Below are 19,275 nucleotides of genomic sequence, written 5' to 3' on the forward strand. Positions count from 1 at the left end.
TAATACCTACCCCGAAGTTCTGCTGGGCAGTTGAATGAGAAAATCCGCTCAATGTGTTTAACAATGACATATGGTAAATGCTCAATAAACGGGCGCCAAAGCCTTCAGTTTTTATTCCCCAGTCGAAGCACCCTTAACCTGCTTAACAGGGGAAATGGGAAGTTTATAACCACCGAGGTCCCCGTGTGCTTTAACACGCTTTGGGGGGAATTGGTGTGGAAAATAGATTAGGAAGGGAGGAGGCTAAAGGCTAGAAATCCAGAGAAGTCTGCAGGCATCCAGATGGGAGGTGGAGGGGCGGGAACTCGGGCCCTTGGCAGTGGCATTCGGGAAATATTTTGGAGAAATTCTCTTTACGACTTGGTAACAGGCTGGGCACGGACCCTCGGCGGAGGGCACCGACCTTGATGGCTGGAGGAAGGTGGAAGGTAGGGAGGCAGCTGCAGGGAAGATCTTAGAGGCGTTGAGCTGGAGAAGGGCGGCTTGGGACGGGAGGCAGAAGCGGAGGGCCCAGAGGCTGCTGTGAGTGCAGGGGTGGGGTTCGAGCTGGAGGTGGAGAATTTGTGCGGGGGGCGGGGGGAGGGGAAGGGGGCTATTCTCGAGCGCTGCTGGCGCTTGTCTAGGTGCGGAGGCGCTAAGCCCGATTTCCTCTTCGGACCCTCGGCTGCAATGCAGTCGGGCGGGCCTGGAGGAGCCGCCGGGGCACGGGATGACCCCGCGCTGGGGACCTGTCGGGAGTTCCCTCCTGCCGCGTCCCTTCCCCCCTCCCTCCGCCTCTAGCCGCCTCCGAGCTCCCATTCCGCGAGGCCCCCGGCGCCTCCGCCCTCCCGCTTCCCATGACCTCAGTGAGACGCGCTCGGGATCAAGTTTAGGCTGGTTTTCCAGCGGGCCGCCGGCCAGACCGCAGAAACCGCCGCCGTTCACACCCGGCGGCCGCGGCCCTCCCGCGGCCAGGGCGGGACGGGCGCGGGCGGCGGGGGACGGGACCCTCTCGCTGGGCCCCCAGGCCCGGCGGCGGCTGTCGGAGAGGTTCGCCTTTCACCATCCGCTGAATTCTAAGCCGGCGGGGCCCCCAAGGGTCGGCGCACGGGGCACGATCGGCCGCTGCGAGCCACAAACTGGGGCGGGTGCGCCCTGAGGAACTCGCGCTCACTGCCGGTCCGGGATCCCTCCGTCCCCCGCAAACCGGGAGTTTCCGCCCGGCTCCCCGCAAGCTCGGGATTCTCCGGCCCCCTGTCCCCCCGCCACAAAACCCACCGCAAGCCCAGGAGTCCCCCCCCCCCCCCCCGCCCCACAGCCCACTGCAAACTAGAGGTCACTGCCCTCCCACCCCCAGCCAGTCCCGGACTCCCGCCTTCCCCCTTCCACGCAGGCCCAGGATCTCCCTCGTCACCCGGGGCACTGCAAGCCCGAGAATCTCTCTGTGTCCTCGCTCACCGCAAGCCAGGGATCCCTCCTGCACTAGCCCCAACCCCGCCCCACCAATTTAGGATCCCCTTCCATCCGCAGCCCATCGCACGCCCGATCCCGCCTGTCCCCGGCGGGGTCCCAACTCCGGCCTCAGTCCCCAGACTGTGGGCGGGAGGGGCGCGGGTTGGGGATTATCTCGCGCTGCCCGCGCCCCGCAGCTCAAGGGGAGGCAGGACCCCACCCACCGCGGCCTCTCCTCCCGGCCTCGCGTTTCGCCGCGGACGAGCCCCTGGGCGCGGCTGCAGCTCTCAGCCGCGCCCGGGGGCTCCTCCGCCCACCCAGGGCTTCCTGCGAACGCTGGGACTTGGGACTTTCCTGAGTTTTGCGGCTCGTGGCAGATACCGCGCCCTCGAGGCACAAGCCCCTGGAGTCGGCTTTCACGTTTTCCATCACTACAGCCGAGCGTAACTTAATTAGCTTCTTTTTCGTTTCCCCAAGGGAGAAAAGGAACCTGAGTGGGAGGAGCCGATTGTCTCCTCTGCCCAGAGGCCGTGAATCCCTGGGGCTCGGGTGCGGTGGCCTCCGCAGCCGGGGTTTCCGGGGACGGTTCTCAGCGGCAGTGGTGGCCTCCTGGAAACTTCAGAGGAACTGTATCTGAAGCTGCTTCTAGCCACATGTACCCTCTAATAGTGGCCTGTGGGGCGGGAGGGGTAGGCGGCCTCCCTGGCGGCGGCGCTCCCAGGAAGCGGACAGAGCCGAGGGCACACTCCACGCCTGGGTCCCGGTCCCGCCTGGCAGGGCAGCGGCACAGCACGGTCTCCCCGTGTTGTGCCGCCGACATCACCCGGTCGCCAAAAGGCCTCTCCTTGCCCGAACTCCGCAGGTGCCCCAGGGCCCGGGCTCCCGTGGGTGGCGCTGCCTGTGCCCCGCGCTCAGGACCTGCAGTTAACCCCACCTGACTCTGTCTCGCTTTTCTTGGGCACTTGGGTCTCCCGCCACCTTTGTGTATCTTGGACGTTAGATTCACTGTCAGAAGCGTTTTTGTATTTGGCCAGTTCCAAACTCAAACTTCTCTACAAAGCCCACATTCCTGGTCGTTTGGGGTTTTAAAGGCCAAGGGAGAGTGGAGGAAGTGATGTTCTGGCCTTCCCGTTCTTTCAGGCCTGGCCCCCACCCCCGTTCCCAGAATTTGGGGTGGCCTTTCCTGATCACTCATCCCAAAAACATGTTTTTTCGCTTTTGGACTCTGGAAGCCTCCCTGTTTCCACCACTCAGCACACATTTTGCACTTGGGTTCCTTGATTTGTTCTGTCCTCTCACACCTTCCTGGGGGACACTCCAGGCTTCCTGAGATCTGCTTGTCCACCCCAACATGCCCTAGCACACTGCTGTGTCCTAAGCTTTTAGGAGCTGTACAACAGCTTTTCGTGGCAGTGTGGCCGCTGTGGGCCATGTTGGGAGGGGCATAATGGCACCTTAGCCGCAACTCTACAGACTGGCTGATTTTGCCTTCTCTGGGCAGGTCAGTAAATAACTGCCCCCCGGAGATGACTTGCCTGGTGATCTGGCTTCAGGAGGATCCCAGGTATGACATTCAGCGCTCCTCCTAGGTCGCTCAGCCTGTTCAGCTTTGCGATGCATTTCCCGTTTGGTGGAGGAGAGGTTGGGGAAATTAGGTTGTGAAGTGGTCTGAGTAGGTGGAGGTGTTTGGAAAGACCAGGGAAGTCTGAGGTCAGGGACTGCCCCGAAATGAACTTGGGGCTCTGCCAGGCGGTGCTGAAGGAAGGAGACTTATGGTAGTGGTCAAGGATACAGTGAGTACCGCCTGGGGAGAAAGAGAAAGTCAACTATGGGCAGCACAGGGATGGCGCTGGCAGGTGGCTGGGGGGCAGAGCAAGCATGATCTGGTCCTGTGAAATCAGTTCTCATGGTGTACATGTTGGCATTTTTGTCTCGATGAATTACAACCTCTTCTTCTCATCAATGCTTTTACAATAGTTTTAGGAAAGAAAAATATATGCATTAACTATTATGAGCCTTCTTTTGAACTCTTTCAGTCTGGAAGCCTGTCTCCCTTTCCGAAAAAATACAATCAAAGTTAAAAGATATATGTGGGGCAAGGGGGAGACTAATTCATATTTTAATTTGACAAGATGGCTCACTAGAATTTCCTTAGAGACCTGTAAGACATTCAGAGATGTACATTTCCCCCTTGTTTACATAAGCTAAAAGAATATAAAGTGAGTTACAGTTATTTCTTTCAACAAGACGGAGGGGGCCCATTTAGCTAACCAAAAAGACATCTGTAGAAAGAGGCATTTTTTAAAAAAAAGAATTTTAAAAAAGATTTTATTTATTTGAGAGAGTGCGAGCAAGCATGGGGTGGGGGAGGAGCAGAGGGCAAGGGAGAAGAGGGAGAAGCAGACTCTTGGCTGAGCACAGAGCTATGTCCCTGGCTGGATCTTGAGATTATGGACCCTGAGATTATGACTTAATCCGAAGCAGACACAACTGAGCTGCTCAGGCACCCCAAAAGAGCCATTGTTGATTCTTCACCATGAAAGAGAGCAGTACAAACCCAGGAGTCAAGTGGGCATTATCTGTGTCAGTGAAAGGCATCATACTCACATAATTAAGACTAAATTTGGAAATTGAGGTGATATAACCACTGCCACTTGTTAACCTGCAGCAAAGCAAATCAAGTACATATTGACCAAGTTGAAACACATGCTAAGGACAACTCTGGGACTCCAGGATGAGCTCTGCTGCATATCCATGAGCAAAAGGGCTCACTGGAGAAACTATCCTGCCCAGCGACAGTCTCAGACAAAATGTTAGCATGTCATATCATAGTGTTAAACTTTAAAAATAAAATAGGTGCTTGTGCTGATCCCTGGATCCCCTGAAAGCCTCTGCAGATGGTTCTGACTTGCCACTTGAGGGCTGGGAACCTCACAGCCTTGCACTTCCCTCCAGAGGGTCAATCCCCAAAGGGCTGTTTTCATTTAAAACTCTGTAAGACCTTGTGAGGCAAGACAGCCCTCCTGTGGTTACCCATTAATAGAGAGAAAAGTGTGATGTTCCTCCCATCTGCCAAGTAGAGTGGGGGAGGGGGACACGTAGTACACAAGGCTGTCTGTCACCCAGGGCAAATGCAGTGGCACCAATGACAAGATGTGTTCCCTTTAACACTCCCAGAAGCACTGGGTGGAGGATGCTTTGCAAATTAGGGATGGAAGGGGGGGGGCAGGATTACATCAGTGATGACTGGATGAGAATTCCGTGGGGAGCTTAATGCGCTCTGCACTCTGGGCTCTGTGAAGGCAGATGAGTCTTACAGGATCATATGCGTTCAATGACATCCTTGGTGGGTCCTAGACCTACCATTAACTGGATTTATGACATAGTGGCCACAGAGGTAGCCGTTCATGAATGTTGAGGCAGGCAGTGATTTCCATTCATAGGGATTTTATAGACTAGTAAATGTCAAATAAAACTTTTGGGAACTGATTTATGGTTATCAACTTTGTATCAACTGAGGACAACAGAAGAAAGACTAAAAACCACTATCTGTTGTTGCATACAAAGAGGACAATTTTAATATAAGGAAGGGTAACTTCAGAATTTAAAAACTGCACACATTGTACTTTTAAAACCTTTGAACTATACTGTCCTTGGCTTTCTCACTTTCTGTGGTCTGCCAGAAAGTTTATCACCAGCTCCTCTCTGCAAACTAAGGCTCCTTTGCCTTGACCACTCAGGGGCAGCCAATGATGTTAATTTACTCTAAGAAGTGGTTGCAGGGCTTTAAAGGAACCCCAAGGAATTCAAGTGCAAAAGCCTCTCAGTATTTTGCCTCAGTTTCCAATATTAATAACTGTGTGTTGAGTGCTTTAAAGAGAAGTGAACAAGACAGACTGTGGCAAATAGAATCTTGGAAACTTGAAGCTGGAAGGGTTCTTAGCAGTGACATCACCCCTGTGGTTTTTCACACCAGTGCTCTGTGGAGGCACGGCAGTCCTGCTGGAACCAGCAGACCTCCATTTTAGTTATTTTCAACAATTGATCTTCTAATTAAGACAGAGCAGAGTTCAATTGCTTTAAAAAAAAAAAAATGCTTGAACACCACTGATTCAGCCCACCTCAAATTTAGAGGGGAAACAGGCCGAAAGAAGCCTTGGGATTTGCCTGGGGCCCTTTTTATCCTGAAGAACCTGGTGGGGGTGGGCTAGGCAGGATTCTTTGTCAGCCCCCCTCACAGTGTCTGTTCCCAGTTTCATCAATGGCTGATCCAACTCTTCCCATTGCTCTGGGGCAGAGCAAGTTGACCCCTAGAGCTTCCCTCTGGGAAATTTCTGACTGACCCCTGTACTCTGGTGAAGCTGCACCTTGTACTCTGCTTGACGAGCTGTTCCTGCATGATGAGTTTCACTGGCAACTGCTGAAAACTAGTTTTTAAATTCCAGGTCTGTATTTTTGCTCCCACTTTGACTTTTACTGATAAAAATCTCTTTAATAGTATTTCAATTTATTGTATGAATATCATTTTATGATTCAAAGGTCATAACTATATTAAAAATTTTAAAGGTATTTTATTTTATGAAATATCCACTTTTATTAAAATGACTGAACTCTCCCATCTGGTATATAAACTGAGATCAAGGGGTTTCTACTTGCTTCTCTGGGCTCTTCCTACAGCTAGGCCCAGAACAGGCGAACAACATTGATATGTCTACCACAGATACACAATATATTGATTTTGTAGTAACCACCCCAATGGTAAAACTCAGCATCTGCTAAGTCTGGATACAACTCAGCTGAAAATAGGCAAAAAAAAAAAAAAGGACTAATTCATGAAGACAATGATTTGCAAACTGTGATTTCTAATCATTAGCGGGTCATAAAATCAATTTAGTGGGTTATGAAAGCATGAAAAAACAGAGACATAAGAGCCAGAAAGTACAACAGAAATGGAGATATCAAAGGACACTGCATGCCTTATGGGTAAATATTATTTCATGAATATTTTGTTTCAATCTGTATTAACACATATGTACTGAGTTATGATATAAAATAGATTTTGCAGCCCTCAACAACACCCCAGAGAAAGTCATATTTGGTCACTCAGCCCCTTGAGAAAAGATTTCTGTCTTTGTTTTTGTTTGGTTTTCCCAACTCCCTGCCATGATTCTGTGCTGCGGAGACAGGTAATCGAGAGGCCCCGCCCCCTCAACCCAAGGATGGTCCGCAATGGTCTGCGCGCCACCACTTCCAGGTCACCGCTGTTTCCTATTTTTCTTCCTGACCTATAGATCCGGGGCTCACAGCTGCTACAGCGCGCCTGAATGGAGTCAGTGGAAACCTCGGGTCTCTGCTGCTGTGGGCCTGGCATGAACCCCCGGCCTTCACAGCCAGCGCACTTCACAAATGCTGTCTTCGCCTTTTACCTGTAGCCGTACCTCCCCTGCACACCTTGAGCCGCTGGCATGGTACACACAGGGACCGAGTGAGTGAGTCCACAGAAACGAATTCAACAGTAAGCACATTCCGCCAATTATAAACTACATACATTAAATTCAACAAAATAGAACAGTTTTAAATGAACTGTCTCTTCATTTCTCTATACTTCATACAAAAGTCCTACACCAAGTTTACTGGATACTGATGAAATCCTAACTGTTGCCTAAGCAGCGGAGGCATTGCCTTCTGTGGCTATCCGTAGTAGTTCTATTAAATACTTCAGTGTCAAACCTTGAATAGTACAGTTATACAACACTGACCCTTTGTATTTGAGCAGTTATAAACTTATTATTTTAACACATCATATATTCAGTACTAGTTAACACTTTATCATAATTCAGTGATAATACATGATACTTTGGGAAAAGGAAGACAGTTAACTGAATTTTCTAGATGCTAGTGAGAAACATATCAATGTACACCATATTTGGGGATGACCATAATTTGCCTGTGACGTAATGGAATCCAGAAAAGTAAACCAAAGCCTTTTTAATCCAGAAGGACACAAAATGTTGCTTGAGTTCAAGCCCTTCACCTTTCATATTAGGAAATACCTGCGCACCAAGGTAAGTGACTTATCTATAGACACGTACTTACTCAGTGAGGGAGATGTCCCAGGTCTCCTGATAACAAATTCAGACCTTTTCTATTTCATAAAGATGTTTATGCTATAATACAATCATATTTTTTAAAGATCAAGTCAGATATCAAGGAAGGAAAAAATACACGATAACCTTTTAGGCTAAAACAACCCTAGAGCAAGAGTTGAATAAAAGCATATGTTGACAATGGTGTTCAAGGGACCATCACTATTAGTGCGGAACACAGTGTTGTGATTTTGGGCGGGTAGAAGCTCACTGGTTAGAGTAATTCATTGTATGTTTATGCGTTATTTTTGTGCATTAGTTGTGTTTTCATCTGTATCACCTGTGCTAAATTTTTTCCACAAAAATTTGTCATTTGATTTCCAAAGTGAAGTTTCCAGCTCCTCCTTCCTTTTGGAGGAGGCAGCAAAGGGCACTTTTTCACATAGAGTCTCTATCACTGCCAAGTCGGTGAGTTTGCTAAGACTGTCGTCATTCTGTTCATTCAAGATGTCCCAGAAATCTTTTGGTCTCTGTTTTGCTTTTTCCATGGGCCCTGAAAGAACTTTCTTTGGCAGCTGTGTGGGACTGTTCCCATGACTTTTAAAGAGGTCATCAAGAATAGATGTGTCACCAAGTAAGCCTACCATGGAAGTGTTTTCTAACTCTGGATTTTCTAGCTTTTTGTTCTCCACTTTGAAAAGGGGTTCATTTCTTGAAATGCCTGTTCTTGTTAGGTCCCGTTGGTCTTTCATGGTATATTCAAATTTTTCTAACTCATATACTTCAGTGTTCAGGGAATGGGATACTACAGTGTCTTTGGAGGCTTGGCTGTTTTTCTCATCATCAGTCTCTTGGGTAGAGTTCATTGGTGACTTGTTAGTTTCTCCATCATTAGAAAGCACCTCTTCTCTATGGAAACCATGATTTTGAAACTTAATTGATTTTTCTTTATATTTCTGAGGGCTGCAAATTTGAGAAACTTTTTTGGGAGAATCTTTAAATGACAAAGTTTCAGAATCTGACAGCCTTTCTTTCTTAGGAGATTCTCTTTTTTCAGACTTATTCCTGACTCTCTCTCTTTTCTGATGGGAAGATTTAATGAGTTCTGCAGCAGAATCCACAAAAAATTCTTTTACCTCTGGATACTGAGAAGCATAAAAGTCCTTTAGCATTTTCTGTCGTTCTTCTGATGTGGCATTAGTTATATGTTCAGCAAATTCCTTTACAGAAGGCAAATTAAAATAAGAAGCCATTTCTTCAAATTGTTTTCTGAAGATTCAATGAACAAAAGCAATGGTTATTTTTATTACATTTTATTTTAAAAGACCTCATCATCAGTGATATTTTTTAAGGAGACAAAGCTATGTATATTTGACCCTTGTATAACAAGGGTGTCAGGTTTCCCCATGAAGTTGGAAATACGAGTATAACTTTTCATTGTCCCCCAAATTAGCCTACTGTTGACTGGAAACATTTACCAATAACAAAACAGTCAAGTAACACATATTTTGTATGTTATATGCATTATATATAATGTGCTGTATTATGTTATTATGTGCTATATTTTTACAATAAAGTAAGCTAGAGGAAAGGAAAATGTTGTTAAGAAAATCATAAAGAAGAGATTTTACATTTACAGGACTGTATTTACCAAAAAAAAAAAAAAGTCTGCCTATAAGTGCATTTACACTGTTAAAACCCGTGTTACTCGAGTCAACTATAATTTTATTCGTTTAATATATATTACCTTCATTCCATAATGAAAATGCATTTTAGGCTAGCAGGATGTGACCTCTTTCTTCATGCTACTGAAAAAAACTTTTAGCCCATGAAATAACCAACTTTTTAAGTTATTCTGATAAATACTATTAGCTGTATCCTGGGAATTGTGGGATCCCAGCATGTTAACTCCTCCAGTCAGCCAATTTATGACTGACATGAGAATCATAATTTATATAATCTATATTTGAAAATCTGTATTGCGTTTAAGTCTGATAATTGAATTATCAAAGAGAGGTCTTAATGAATGGAAGAGAGAAAATTCTGAAAAATAAAGGAATTTTTTTCTTCTCTCTCCTTTTTTTCCCTTCTTCCACAAATACAACATAGAAATTTCACACAATTTTTTGAAGATCCTAAAGGAAAATTCTAAACTGATAAACCTAGATTTTTTCTCCCCCCAACTGGTCTAACTTGGGTCTAGACAGCCAAACTGAGAAGTAAGATGCTATTTAAAGCAGTGAGTTTCACTCTTAGTGTAAGATACTAATAAAAGCTATTTTGTGCATATGTGAGGTAACGGGCCTTCCAGAACCCTCGTAAGACAGATGCAGAAAGAAAGATTGTTTCAGAACCCTAAATACCAGACTCTGCTCCTTTCCCCAGATGAGGGTCCTATGGACTGAACTGTGTCCCCCTCAAATTCATATGTTGAAGCCCTGATCCTCAGTGTGACTCTATTTGGAAATACGGCCTTCAGAAAGTAATTAAGGCTAAATAAGGTCATAAGAAGCCACCAGAGAGATCTTTCTCCACATGAGAGGACATGGTGAGAACGTCACCATCTGCAAGCCAGGAAGACAGCCCTCAACAGAAGCCAAATCAGCTGGGACGCTGATCTTGAACTTCCCAGACTCTAGAGTAAGAAATAACTTTCTGTTGTTTAAGCCCCAGTCTGTGGGATTTCGTTTCGGGAGACAGAGTAGATTGAGACAGAGGGTACTGACTGCTTTGCTGATACTGAGTTTGGGCCATGAGTCAGGAGAGCTCAATGTTCCCAAACATTCTTTCAGACAAAAGCCAGAGATGGTTTTGTAGCCCAAAGTTTTAGAATTATATTTATATTTTATATAATACTTTCTTAAAACAGTCATTTATGCATTTAGCAAATATTTATAGACCCTCTATGTGCTAGGTACCATGAAAAGCCCTATACCATATTCTTTAAGGAGTTTATAGTTGAGCTAGGGGAGACAGATGCATGAAAATCAAACCAGAAAAGACTGATAAAGCCCACTACAGTATGAATACAGGGCCCTGTGGGTGCCCACAGATACTGAAGCCAGCGATGGGTCATGGGTAAGGTAGCAGGGCAGGCTTCCCTGGTGTCACCAGTCAGATAAGGATGAATGAGGAAACATTCCAGGGAAGGGGGAACACGCACAGGCCTGCTTCTGAGAGGACCTGGCGTACAGTGGGGCAGGAGGAACAGCCAGGGAAGAGGGTGAAAATTATGAGGGGTCCGTATGCCAATTTCAGAAGTTTGCATTTTCTCCTACACACAACAGAGACCCCTGAAGGTAAAATGATGATTTATTTATAATGTATGTACATAGGAGCTCTAAAGCCACTATGATTTTTGCTGTTCAGGCCAGGTTACATAAAGTTTGTGTTTCCTGTGATCTGAGTGGCAATCTATCCCGTGCGCTCACGACTTTCTTTCGTGGCTCCAGATGAACACACTGGCTTCCAGTCCTCACCACACTGGTCCTATTAACTGTTCCAAGTCCAGATATTATCTATGCTTGATCAACAGCCACTCTTCCTGCCAAAAGAATATTTAATAACACAAATACAAGCTTCCAAATTTCTGTCCTGGAAATTGCCAATGTTCTTGTTGGAAAGCAACAAGCACGTTCTTAAAAGGTTCCAGTTTTCACTTCACATGAAGTAATGAGGTATTATTATTTTGTTTATTAATCCATTTATTAATCCATTTCCAAATCCATTTTCATGGCCTTTCTAATAAATATTTGTGTTGCAAAGATTAGGTTAATGGCCAAGTTATGGGCTGATGTCTTTTTTATTTATCCAAGACTTGGTGGTGTCTCAGCAGCTGCCAAAGTACTTTCACCTTTGCTATGCTGACCTCACTCACAATCCCCATGATTCTGTCACTTCTGGGAGGGACCTGCTGACCCCTGTCATGTCAGTAATATGCAAGTAAATTCAGCCGTGTGGAAGCCCCCTCACAGGATGAGTTAGGATTATAATTGTTTTATTTTTGCCTTCTACCTGGCTTTCATAATTCTTGGTCTTTAAGAAAATATTCTCCAAGTATTGAAGGAAGTGCAAGGTACAATCAGGAGGTAAAAGCTAGCCACTTTGTAAGGACAATTTAATAAATGAGAATAGACACTCATGAGCCACTACAGAGAAAGAAAAAAAAAAAAGAAACCAAAGATAGGTATCTTTCAGCAAATATATCCAGAGAAGTTGTGTGCCATGGATATAATACACATTCTCTCCCCTTTTCTTGAGGAACTGGGGAAAAGGGGTAGAACACAGCTAAACCACCTTCTCTTCACCTGAGCTTTCTGAAGTGAAGGGAGACAGAAACTTCATTCCAGTGACCTGAGGGCAGCAGTTGGTACAGAGCCGTGATTCTCACAAAGCAGGGGTTGGCGGGAAAGTTGTGTCAGCAGTTCAAATACTGTTCCCTGGCTCAAATATTGGTATCCTAATGTTTGCCTTTCACTTAGCTTGAGGTATTTATTCCCTAGGCTAGGCAGAGAAAGAAGGAAGAGAGGCAAAAACTAAGCATTGTTAATAGTTTTATTTTAATATACGATGCTAGAGGGGGTAAGGACTCTTGTGCTCCTCAAAAACTGGTAAAATGCATATGGTCGGTCTCTGAACAAAATAATTGCACAAAATAAATTGCCCCAAGTTTGCCCAGAATCATAGTTATAAGTCTGTTTAAGAGGAGATATGGGGCTATAGCATGTGGAGTGTTCACCTTTTTGGGCAATGGTGGGCCGCTAAGAGCCATGCTCTAACCTATCACACCAGCACCCAACGGCCGAGGAGCTGCCAAACCCTGAGGAGAGAATTTGGAACCTAGAGAGCCATCACCATTTGCCTGCTGAGCCTTCAGGGCCGATTCAACCAGACCTCCCATCCCCACTTACCTCAGCCACTATTCCTCTCTTACCTGGAACCACTGGCCTCTCATCCCCTCCTTGTCTCTCCTTTCCCAATCATATGCAATCCTTCACCCTTCCAGACCATTCTTGCAGTGCCCCCAGAACAAGGCCATGATCTACCAACTCCCTGTTCTTCTCCAGAATAGTCCCTCTGTCCCCTCATACTGCCTTGTCCCATGCAGCCCTCACACGCTAAAGCTCTTAAGCCTCACACCCTAAATCTCAGGGTTCATGGTTCACGTTGCTGCTTCCAGATGATTATTTCCTTGGAGACTTCTTCCCCTCTTTTAAGTTTATGCTATCTCACTAAACCATTCTCTCCTGCAACTTGTTAAGTGACCTCTTAATTGCTTCCTGCTAGTGACTGAACACTGGAGATTAATCCCACCTCCTTTCCTATCTCCTGCCATCATTCTTGATAACACCAATATCCATGTGGATGTCCCACCCTATTCCAACTCATGGCCCACCAATTTCTTTACCGCTCCTGACCCAAGAGTCAACTGCATGTCAGGTCCCTATTCCCAAGACCATAGACTGCCACTGTCATAACATTAACTGTACAACCTGCAAATCCCTGAATTCAGGCACCTTATACAACAGCCCAGCTGTTCAATTCCTCCATGACCATAATGCTGGAAGGTACTTCTGACCTTATCAAGCCTCCCCTTGTCTAGCTTAGGTTCAATTTTATAATTAATCCTTTGCAAACATCCTTCAGCTTCCTTGCTTCTCTTTCCCTCCATTCTAACCCCTGAACATCTCTCTATTCTGTGTCTGTAACTGAGCAATTGAAGCTTGCTGAACAAAGTTTGCGTACCTGCATGGAAGCTTCTACTAGAATTACTCTCAAACAGGACTTAACATGAGTCATGAGACATGAATCTAGTCCTACTAAACCTGCTGTCCTATTTTATAAGCGATTTATTTAATGATTTTCTTGAAATTTCTCTCCCTCTGAATTGATACTTTAATTTTCAATTAATTGAGGAAATACCACTGTACACAATTCCTGTCTTCATCCCTTCATCTAGGAGTTAGACCTTCTTCATGGGTCTTGACCTCACTCTCTCCTGCCTCCAGGGCTTCTGTTAGCACATCCTGGGCATTTCTCTTTTTCCCCTGTTCCATACACAAACAGGTTCTATTATCTTCCCAACTTTAAAAAAGCTTATCTTTGACAATGCCCTCTAGCTCCTAATATTTTTCACTCTCCAAGAGCTGTCACAGGGTCTACCCGCCCATCCCCTGCTTGCACCCCAGCATCTGCTCATAGATTTGCAGGCCGCTCCCAATCACGGCAGTCAATGAGTTCTCTGCTGCCAGTTCCAGGAGGCACCTTCCCACTTCATCTGATTCAGGTTCTCAGAGGCATTTAATAAAATGAAGTGCTCTCTCCTTTTTGAAACTTTCACTCCTCTTGAACTTCAGGACCTTGTATTGTGCTCCTACCTGGTGGGCTACTGTCACCTGAAGACTTAGTCTTAGGGCTTTTCTTCTCCTCTCTGTGCTGGACACCTAAGCTGTTCATACAGTCTGTGGCTCTAAAGTCATTTATAATCTCAATGCTGATGACTTCCACATTTAGATCTCCAGTCCCCATACCCCAGAGAAGCATATCCATGGCTTATTTTGCATTTCCATAGAACCTCAAATTTAATCTGAACAAAAAGAGGATTCTTGATTTTTTTTTTCCACTCAAAATTCTTTTCTCTGTTAGTTTTCCCCATTTAGTCAGCCCAGTCTATTGTTCCAACAACCAGTCCAGCACCAAACTGAATTCATCCACTTCACTGTCTCCATGGCAACCACTCTATCGCCAACCACCATTAACTAGTTCCTTACAGTCCTGCCTTGTCTGCTGTCTTCCACACAGAAATTAGAACAATCTTTTAGAAACATACATCAGATCACGTTAATGCTTCAAAAGCTTCTGGCTGCACTTGGAATAAAATCCAAACTCTTGTCCGCAACCTATAGGGCTTTGTATGCTCCAGCCCCATCTGTGCCTCAGCCTGCACCTCATGGCACTCTGCTTGGTTTATCATGCACGAAGCACTCAGTTCCTTGAGTGTACCAACCTCTTCCCTCCTCAGAGATGTTCTTACTCTAGTTCTTTGCCTGGTTATCCCTCAGGTCAAAGATGTCAACTCTTTTGTGAGGTCTTCCCTGACTACCTCATAGAAAGCTATCTGCACCCCTTCCAGATCCCATTATTCTCTATCAAGGAGGCCTGTCCACTTCTTTCTTATATCATTTTATGTTTTTTGTTTTTTGTTTTTTTACTTTTGAAAATTCTTATGGTTTAATGCCAATTACCACTGCACTGTAAGCTCTATGTCCTTTTTTACACCCTGTATGTTCAGCACATAGCACAATGCCTGAGTATATATCAGATGCTCAATATATATTCAATGAATGAATATAATGCACTTAAGTATTTCATGTGTCCATATAAAATGATTTTTTTTTATCAATTCAAGAATTAGCTTTCTAAAAACATTTAAAACATCTGGAATTTATTTTTTAAAGTATACAAATTGAGATGTCAGGTATGGTTAAGATTCAAATAATTTGTATATTTTATTAAGTAGCTATATTTCTTTTGAGAATAATTCTTAATAATAATAATAATAAGTCCAATGTTGTTATAGACATACCTGCGGATTCCCTTTGGCGTTTCCCCAATTATGAAGGTGGTCTGGTCTGTGCGGTAGACTTTTTTCTTCTTCTGGGTTACAGGGTGTGAAATGTAAAGGGGAAATGAAATACTTCCTTCACTTAGTTGGTGATCTTTCTTTGTATGTGTCAATGTATCTGTTTTCACTTTTTCTTTATGTGTCTGAAAAGAAAAGGAAAGCAAAACCAAAGTCTGAAAAAACAGTTAATTTTGGTTAAATGAGAAGATGTCTTTATTTTCCCCCCGAACTCTTTATAATCAAGTATATCAAATTCCCTAACTGAAAGCACTATAAGAGATGTTAACCTAGATTTTTAAAAAGAAGATATGGGGAAAAGTTATATTTTATATCTTTCTGAAATATATAAAACTAATGGAAATACTATGATGTTTCCATGGTATCTATGGTTTAAGATATATCTTAAAGATATATCTTTCTTAAAGATAGAATAAAAGTAATAACAATAAGATGATGCCTTCATTGTCAAGACTGATTGCATACCATATCCACAATACTGAGGATAAAAGTTAATGATTATAAAAATCATGGCATAAATTCAGTAAGTTCTCTCAATATTATGAGTCAGATTTTCAGGTATTGTATTTATTGTAAAAAAGCCATTTACAAAACTGTTAAGTAGGATATAATTTCATTTTGTTCTTAAATATACAGTAATATATAAAATTTCTGAAAAAACATATATTCAAATGATAACAGTGGTTACTCATGAATAATAGACTTCTAAGGGTTCTTAACAATCTTTTCATCTCCTACATTTTGCATTTTTATCTACAACAAAAATGACTTGAGGGGCACCTGGGTAGCTTAGTTGGTTAAGCATATGACTGTTTTATGTAAGTAGTGAAACTTTAAAAAAAATAATAATCTTTATGTGAGAATTAAATAAGAAACTATTTTCATAAATTCTACGTTTTTTTTTAGATTTTATTTATTTATTTGACAGAGAACACAAGTAGGCAGAGAGGCAGGCAGAAAGAGAGGGAGAAGCAGGCTCCCTGCTGAGCAGAGAGCCCAATGCAGGGCTCGATCCCAGAACCCCCGGATCATGACCTGAGCTGAAGGCAGAGGCTTTAACCCACTGAGTCACCCAGGTGCCCCTAAATCCTACTTTTTAATCTCTACTGGATTGCCAAGATATTTAATAGTTTTAAGATGCTAGTTACAGTTGGTTAAAATTATACATAAAATAATATTTATTTTACAGACTATATGGGTTGCTTATTTAACATAAATTGTTAAAAATACTGGGTCAAGGAAAAAAAAAAAAACTTTAAACTCCATGGTTCCAATTTCCCTGAAATGATGGTATAGTGAATATGTGGAAAGTCCTATCCCATCCCAAAAAGAGAAATACTGTATATAATTTGACAACAGGAGAATTATATTTGAGCTCAGAAGTAAGAAAGGTAAATCACTAGGTGCCAAAAAGCAAAGAAGTAATGTAGTTGTGAATGGGAGCTAATGCCTTAAGTTATAGTCTGTAGGACCTCATGTCCAAAGGGGAGATGAAAATGACTGAACTCCCTGCATTAAAAAATAAACAAACCAAAAACAAAGGAGGATATCCAGTTTGCATATTAAAGCTAGGAAAGCCCAAATTGGGAATGCAGGAGAGAAGCAGGCTAATTTCCTACTCTAGATAGGAAGAATCACTGATGAAATGTGGACTGCCCAGGCTATGCCAATTGTGGAATCTGATTTTGTAGCACCTGAGTGTATGGAAAATCTAAGCTGAAAACCAACATAAAAAACTGGCCCGGAATCACTGAAAACTATGGCTCTCAATGAGAGATGAATATAAAAACATACCCTAGGAAGACTTCTATAGCCTAGAGAATGCTTTTGATTCCAGTGTGGGGGTGTGGGGAAGAGCTGAGGCAAAAACTATGAAGAACAAATAAAACCCACCACCATGAAAATGGGGCAGATGCAACAAGCGTGAGAATACACAATTGGAGGAATTATAGATAATGAAGCAACCTGAAAGAGGCTTTAAATCATTAGCAAGTCCAGAAAGATAAAGGAAAGAATAGAGTTTACCAGCAAGAACTGGGTATTATATAGGCAGATCTGAAAAAGAACCAAACACAAACTCTTAAAAGGAAATATAGTTTTGAAATAAAAAACAGAGATAGCAACAAGCTCAAAATATGAGTTAAAGCAGCAGACTAAACAACCTTACTATGATAGTTGGGAAAGTGGTAGAGTAAGAAGACATACCAAAATTTCTAAAATACTAGAAGAAAAAAATAAAGAAAATAGAAGAGATAATGCAAAAACACAATGGCAGGTAACTGAAGAAGCCATGAATCCTCAAAACAAAAAAGGAGAGAGAATCTCTAGTGGGAAAAATAATAATAAATCTTGTATTTTGTTATATCACAGTGGGCATCTTAAAAACTAGCAGGGAGAAATAAAAGATATCCCACAAAGAAATGACAATCAACCTGAAGAAAGACTTCTCATTAATACCACCACCACCAGGAGATAATTAGATAATACCATCCACATGCAGAGAGGGAAAAAATGTAAACTTAGAATTCTATACCCAGTTTAACTATCATTAAATTACTCTTTTTTTCAGACATACAAAGACTATAAGAGTGTACTAGATACAGATTCTTGCTAATGACATAATTATTTTTCTTTTCTTTTTTTTTTAATTTTTCTTGTTAGATGGGATTGAAATGGCACATATAAATGAATATGGGTAGGGGATAGTTTTTCATTCCACAAATATTTACTGAGCACCTGTTATCTTCCTGCCACCACACTATGCAGTTGAGAACAAAGATATTTACATATACAAAGAGTCCCCAACCCTTAAGGGACTTAAAAGTGACAAGCCCATTTTTTATTTTATTTTAAAGATGGAATGTTTTGTTTTCTTTTAAAAAATAAATCATTTATCTCTTCAACTTATATTCAAGTTCATTTTATTGAAAAACTGAATATAACACATATGATATAACTATTTTCTTTCTTTTCCTTCTTTCCTTCCTCCCCTTCCCTTTTCCTTCCTTCCTTCTTCCCCTTCCCTTCTTTTTCCTTCCCTCCCCCCTCCCTCTCTCTCCCTCCCTCCCTCCTTTCTTTCTTTCCTTCCTTCCATAATCTCTATATCCAATATGGGTACCAAAATTATGACTGGGATCAAGAGTCACATGCCCTACCAACTGAGCCAGCCAGAGACCCTGAAACTGTATGTTTTGTAGTAACAAACCATTTCTAATGAAAATAAATTGACTTCTTAAATATCTCTTGTGAAACCAGATGGACAGACACAAAATGTTGAAAGCACTTTCCTTAAAGACATAATTTCTTGAATCTTAAAACATTAACAGAAAGGAAAGCTGATCTTTAAAGATATATTTGAGAGAGATTTGATGCATTTATTTTACATCACAAGAAAACAGATGATGGTTGAAAGTTTCCAATAAAAAGGCTCATCATCTTAGATGGTCCCCAAGAAATAGTGATCTATTACTATAAGGAGAGATGGGATGTTTACATGAAGATTAAGGGAATAAACAGAAAAAGAAGGAACTGGGCCAACCAAGAACACTCCATCCTTATATATTGCAATTTCTGAAGCCATAGAGAAATCATGCCAGACAATGGCAATTTTCAATAATTTACATGATTACTCTGGGTCTTTCTGACCTTGGCAGGATTACAGAGCTCATATTTTGTGTGGATACATTTTTTTAAAAGTCAGTTTTATAAATTCTTCAGGGAAATTCAGCTTTTCTAACAATAGGTATCAAACATGTGGATCTCTAATTTTTGCCAAATATCCCATATTTAAAAACCTGATTATGTTAGACAATCATAAAAAAAGGAAGAACATTCTTTTCCCACATGGGCTCAATACAATATCCTTCTTTTTTTTTTTTTTAATCTATCCAGGTTCAGATTTCCATTTTGGTAGAGTTCTTTGAAACTACTGAAACAAGTAGCAATAGTAAGAAAGGCTTGAGTAATAAAAAATTCAGTAAAATGAACTAGATTAGGAACTGAAAAGACAATACTATCCCTTCTTAACACTAGGAAAAAGGGTGAGGTTGCTTGCTAAAGAAAGCAAAATGAATCCACTCCTTTTTCCACCTAGAGAGTAGAATGGCCAATAACCGG

At 42.7% G+C, this 19,275-nt stretch overlaps 2 protein-coding genes across 6 annotated transcripts in view; one reads left to right on the forward strand and one right to left on the reverse strand.

Annotated features, from left to right (window-relative positions):
- The first annotated feature begins 269 nt into the window (after nucleotides 1-269).
- On the forward strand, nucleotides 270-6,859 carry LOC131812947 (atherin-like). 3 transcript variants are annotated; one of them, XR_009346560.1, is made up of 3 exons: nucleotides 270-428; nucleotides 2,933-2,995; nucleotides 6,723-6,837. XR_009346560.1 is itself a non-coding variant. In XM_059143008.1 (2 exons), the coding sequence occupies exon 1, from the start codon at nucleotides 710-712 to the stop codon at nucleotides 1,136-1,138; it is 429 nt and encodes a 142-aa protein (XP_058998991.1). In that variant the 5' UTR covers nucleotides 659-709; the 3' UTR covers nucleotides 1,139-2,995; nucleotides 6,723-6,837. The 3 variants fall into 3 exon arrangements, 1 of the variants encoding a protein (XP_058998991.1); XR_009346559.1 differs by lacking the exon at nucleotides 2,933-2,995 and having other exon boundaries at nucleotides 6,723-6,859; XM_059143008.1 differs by lacking the exon at nucleotides 270-428 and having other exon boundaries at nucleotides 659-2,995.
- The window catches only part of ERCC6L2 (ERCC excision repair 6 like 2), a 135,026-nt gene continuing 120,732 nt past the window's right edge, over nucleotides 4,982-19,275 (reverse strand). For all 3 annotated transcript variants that reach the window (XM_059143004.1, XM_059143006.1, XM_059143005.1), the window contains 2 exons: nucleotides 15,103-15,284; nucleotides 4,982-8,786 (listed from right to left, as the gene is read on the reverse strand). In XM_059143004.1, the coding sequence (XP_058998987.1) occupies nucleotides 7,820-8,786; nucleotides 15,103-15,284 (1,149 nt within the window). In that variant the 3' untranslated portion in view covers nucleotides 4,982-7,819. The remainder of the gene's footprint in view (nucleotides 8,787-15,102; nucleotides 15,285-19,275) is intronic.

Source organism: Mustela lutreola, chromosome 12 (genome assembly GCF_030435805.1).
Source record: "Mustela lutreola isolate mMusLut2 chromosome 12, mMusLut2.pri, whole genome shotgun sequence".
Classification (NCBI taxonomy): domain Eukaryota; kingdom Metazoa; phylum Chordata; class Mammalia; order Carnivora; family Mustelidae; genus Mustela; species Mustela lutreola.